Source organism: Egretta garzetta, unplaced genomic scaffold (genome assembly GCF_000687185.1).
Source record: "Egretta garzetta isolate BGI_Z169 unplaced genomic scaffold, ASM68718v1 scaffold292, whole genome shotgun sequence".
In the NCBI taxonomy this organism is placed as follows: domain Eukaryota; kingdom Metazoa; phylum Chordata; class Aves; order Pelecaniformes; family Ardeidae; genus Egretta; species Egretta garzetta.
In genome coordinates, this window is record NW_009258789.1 from 1,392,676 (window position 1) to 1,397,605 (window position 4,930).

At 40.1% G+C, this 4,930-nt stretch overlaps 1 protein-coding gene across 1 annotated transcript in view; it reads left to right on the forward strand.

The window, feature by feature from the left end:
- CRYM (crystallin mu) overlaps positions 1-4,930 on the forward strand; it is an 11,372-nt gene that overhangs the window by 606 nt on the left and 5,836 nt on the right. The window contains exons 2-5 of the mRNA XM_009649515.2: positions 97-309; positions 1,376-1,438; positions 3,580-3,681; positions 4,246-4,429. Coding sequence (XP_009647810.2) covers positions 97-309; positions 1,376-1,438; positions 3,580-3,681; positions 4,246-4,429 — 562 coding nt within the window. The remainder of the gene's footprint in view (positions 1-96; positions 310-1,375; positions 1,439-3,579; positions 3,682-4,245; positions 4,430-4,930) is intronic.

The following is a 4,930-nucleotide window of genomic DNA, read 5'->3' on the forward strand; positions in this document are numbered from 1 at the left end:
GGGGAGGGGACGGGGTGGAAGGAGTGAGCGCATCAGCAGAGGTCCTTGGTGCCGGGTCACTGATTAACCGGCCAGTAACCGTGTGATGTTAACCAGGCCGGTGGCTGTAGGCTCCCGTGCGAAAGGTACAAAAGTAACGCAAGCAATTCCCTTCCAAGGTTCCTGGGAGTCATGCCTGCGTACAGTGCTGCAGACGATGCTCTCACAACCAAATTGGTGACTTTCTATGAGCACAAGAAGGATTCCTCCGTCCCTTCTCACCAAGCGACTGTCCTCTTATTTGACCCCAGAAATGGTTCTTTAAAAGCTGTGAGTTTAATGCGTGTTTCTGCCTTCTCTGTTCGTGCTCTGCCAGTTCTCCCTTCTGATTCTCAGAAGCTGGCATTGACGTAAATTGTCCTGAGTTTACCTACATCATCAATGAAAAAGTGTTTGTGCCAAATGAGGATTTGGTCTAAAGCCTTACACCTTTCATACATGGACTCTGTCTGCTCTTTACTGCTGCTTGTGATCTGAAGGGAGTATGATGGCTCACAGAGTGACTGGAAGAGAGAAATTGTCAGGAAAAGTTTTCCTTGTATTTGAAAGGGAAAAAAACCCCGACCCTTTGCTGAATAAAGAATTGATCTTAAACGATCTTAAGTTAAATCGCAAGAGACTTATAATGGATATAACAGGGAATAGTATTCAGAGTCTGATTTTTTTTTTTTTGTCCATGTAGAGAATTTAAGTTTTTTTTTTTAAGAGTATTTACCATTTTCATGACACTTTAGTAATGCTTATTAAAGGCCCAAAACTGGTCAAGAAAACTGTATTGGGCTTTTACTCCTAACCCGTACCAGAAAGCATGTCAGCTGTTTAAGCCCTGTAATTAATTTGTACGCAGTAGCTAAGGGACATGGAGGCAGGAGTGCCCCGCTGTCTACAATAAGTGTTAAAGGAATTGCAGGGTTCCCTGACATCTCTTTGTACAGGCCAAGGCAGTGCAGGACTCATGAACCGCTGCCGTTTTGTACCTGTCCTCTGGACTTACCGGAGTGCAGAGTATTGCACTTCTGTCGATCTGTTCCCTGCGTGGGAGAGCCGGGGAAGTGCGGTGCCTGAAGAGCTGCCTGAGTTAGGGATGGCTCAGCTCTGACCAGTTTTCAGTCCATTTGTGCTGTTGGAATGACATATAAGAACTGGAATAGGTGGTAAATCTGCCCAGTTTAAACGTGATTTTATATGGTTTGTGGTTGCTATAATAGTAAATACCAACTTTTATACTTTTGTCTGTGCCCTGTAACATCACATAATTTACAAATCAGATGAACATCTTTGATATTTACTCATATTTTCAGTGTTCATTTCAGTCTGTTTGAATTTTTTTTTTAAGGTCCTAGATGGCAGTGTGATTACAGCAAAACGAACAGCTGCAGTTTCTGCCATTGCTACCAAGGTATGTCTTCTGTTTCCTAAATTGGGACAGATTCAGTGGTGTTATATACAAAATAACTAGAAGGAATGGTGTAAATTACTTTCATCAAATAAAACTTTAAATTAGATGTATGATAACATATGTATCTTCAAGGAAAACTTAAAAGCAGAGTTTTCTGTTTTGAGTGAGTTGTGTCTGGCTTTAATATTTTATGTGTGATTGGAGAAGGAATCTGAGCTATGTTTTTGTGGCTCATTCTGCACACTCTTCTGGGAATTTACTGAGCTGTTTTCCTCTGATTTTCTTTATTTTGTGTTTGTTTTAACATGTTCCTTTATGGCTTTGGGTGATGCAGCTGTGGTGTTCTGTTTAGATGTATGTTTTCTGCTGTTGGGCTGGGACAGAGGGTTTTACTGGACCTGGAGAAATGGGAAAAAGACACATTCCCAGCGGGCAATGTGGGTCCTCTTAAGAATAGATGATGCCCAGGCTAGATGGGTGACTTGTCCAGAGGTGGCTGGCTGGCTGTCAGTTTCTCCAGTGTCACTGGAAGGTGTCCAGATGACTGTCCCTGACTACAACCTTAAACTTCAGTGTGTGAGGAGAGGTGAGGTGTATCTTGCTGTATGTTGCTTTACATCATTTCAGTTTCAGTTGGAAATTGTTGATTTTGAATTCTCTTTTAAACTATGTTTGTCTGGGCTGCTAATAGTGGGAGGAAAGCAAGTCACTGTCCATTGCACAGCAGGGTTTTAGTCTTCACCTCGGAGGATGAGGCAATAAAAAGAGGGCCAGAGCTCTGTTTTTCACCCATCAGGTTTGCATCAGGCTGAAGGCTGATCTCACCACTTTGTTAGTGGCAGTCTGCATGCCAGTGTAACTCTGTCCATGGCAATAGACCTAAACTGACATAAAACTGGAGTGAAGAACCTGCCCCCAAGAGCTTCCCCTGGTCGAAGGGACAGAACAACTTACAATGGATTCCTTGGACATGAGGTTATAGGACCTCATTCATCTCAGCCACTCTATACTTGGGCAGTTCTGACAGTTTTTACACAGACAAGGCTCTGCTGGCCTCAGAGGAGCTTGGCTGCTGAAGGGACTTCAGATCCTTCATTGTCATCTGCTGTTTTGGGAAATATTCAGGAGTGTTTGTGTTTAGCTCATAGTTGTCATCTTGTCCTCCTTATGGCATTTGCTTTTCAAAGACCCATGCTTTTATGCATGGAACCTTTGAAATCAGTGCTTCAGAGTCTTTGAAAGGAACATTAAAAAGTGTTCTTGCTACTGAAAAATGGGATCAATGAGATTTTTTTTTTCCAGTTTATTTGCAGCAGAATAAGCATTGAGAGCCTAGACAATTCTAAAGCTTTTTATACAGAAGTGAGTGGCCACAGCAAATGCATAAACAAGACATGAGGATAGCTTTGGGCTGCACTCCAGCAGCCCTCTCTTCACCTTTGCCAAGTAGTGGTGAATCACAGGCAAGAACTAAACCAGAAAACCAAAAACAATCGTAGAACTGAATTCTAATATTTGTCCCTATTTGTTGAACCATCCCTATTTTCACAATACCTGATGCATATGTATCATGGCTCTTCGAATGCAGAGATCTGCTTGCGGAATGATTTATGGCTTCAGTGAATTGAAAAAGGTTTAGTTTGGGGCTACCAGGACCAGTTTACCCACACAGCTACCACTTTCAGTACTGATAGCTTCAGGTATTATGAACCCTGTTTTCAGCCAGTGCAGAACATAAACACTATGTTTTTATACTTAATTAGTCACTTAGGTGTCATACATTGTACTAATATTAGAGTGTGCTGGGGCCCCAGAATTTGCATTGGCTCATGCTTCTGCATGTTAAGTCCGAATTTCAGGAGTCGGACAATTTGAAATTGGAATCCAGCCAAGAGGTACTTTGGTGCTATTGACACTACCTTTTGCATTTTCAAAAATTTTATATAGAGAGATGTATATTGGTAATTAAATATTGTTTTCTATTAATATGAATTAACACTAGCTTTTGCATAAACCCACGGTTTTTTGTTTAAAAGGACTAAGGATGCTACTTTCTTTTGTAGTGTTTTGATAGATATTTGTCATATCTGTTAATATATTGTCCTTACATATTCTTTTTTGTTATATTTGATACTGTTTAGTTGTTAATGCCAGCTTTTGCAGAAGTGCTATGCATTTTGGGAGCTGGTGTTCAAGCATATAGCCATTATGATATCTTCATGGAGCTGTTCACATTTAAAGAGGTAATGGACACATCTTAACAGGCTACATCTATTTTTCTCTATTATGTTTGAGGAGCACTTACTATAAATAAACCATGCTACAGCCAATGAAGTTAAGGGATTGATCATATTTTGATTCTGTTTTTACAGAACCCAAGAATTCCCTGAACAGCTGTAGAATTTCTTGCTCAAATGTTGGTCTTTAAACAAAAAAAGTGTGGGGGGAAAGTTAGAAACATAGTCAAGTTTCAGATGGCTTTTTCTCTCTGAGAAAATCCTACTGTGTAAGCTGTACTTGGATGAGCTTTCTGTGACTTTCCTTTAAATATATTTATTAGAAATATTTGTATTTTATAAATACAGCTCTACAAGGAGCGATTATTCTGGCATCACAAAACAGTTGTTCAAATGTAGCTGCACACACATGAAATTTAGTCACTTGTATGATGAGAATGTTAAAGGGGAAAAAACACATGTTTAGGATATATGTAATTATCTACTGAAAACTGAAAGTGTTCTGTTTCAGCAAGGAGAAATTCTCTAAGCTGATCTGTTTCTGTTTGTTTGTTTGTTTTTTCCTTGAAGGTCAGGATATGGAATCGCACCAAAGAGAGAGCGGTGAAGTTTGCTAATTCAGTTAATGGTCCAGTGCAGGTCTGTTCTTCTGCTCAGGAGGCAGTTACTGGGGCTGATGTGATTATAACAGTCACTATGGCAACAACACCCATTTTATTTGGAGAATGGGTAAAACCAGGTGCCCATATCAATGGTATGCTACGTTCTCATAGTTTAAAGGATATATTTATTATCACATTGTTTAGCATCAAAAACTGTTGAAAAGCAATACTCTGTGCATCTCAGAATGAATGTTCCTTCCATAATGACTTTTCCTCTTTAGTGAGGACCCCTTTTCCTAGCCCCGTCTTCCTGGTTGTCTGGAGCCAGAACTCCTGCGTATTCCAGCAGTGGATGTCTGCTGGAGCATGGGATGTGGTCTTTTTCCCTAGTGGTACATCGTCTTTGCTACCATGTTTTCACTTGGTGCTCACCTTGCTCTACATTTCAATAACCCATACAAACATGTTATTGCCGAAGTGATTCCTACTCATTCTAATGTTTCCCTGGTAGTTGTCATCTTTTCTTCACCTAATTTTGTAAGCTCCTCTATTTATTACTTTTTGGGCTGATCATATTGATGGGGTTTTTTGGTGGGGTTTTTTTGGTTGTTTTTTCTTTTCTTTTTTTGTTGGTTTGTTCTTTTTTTTTTTTT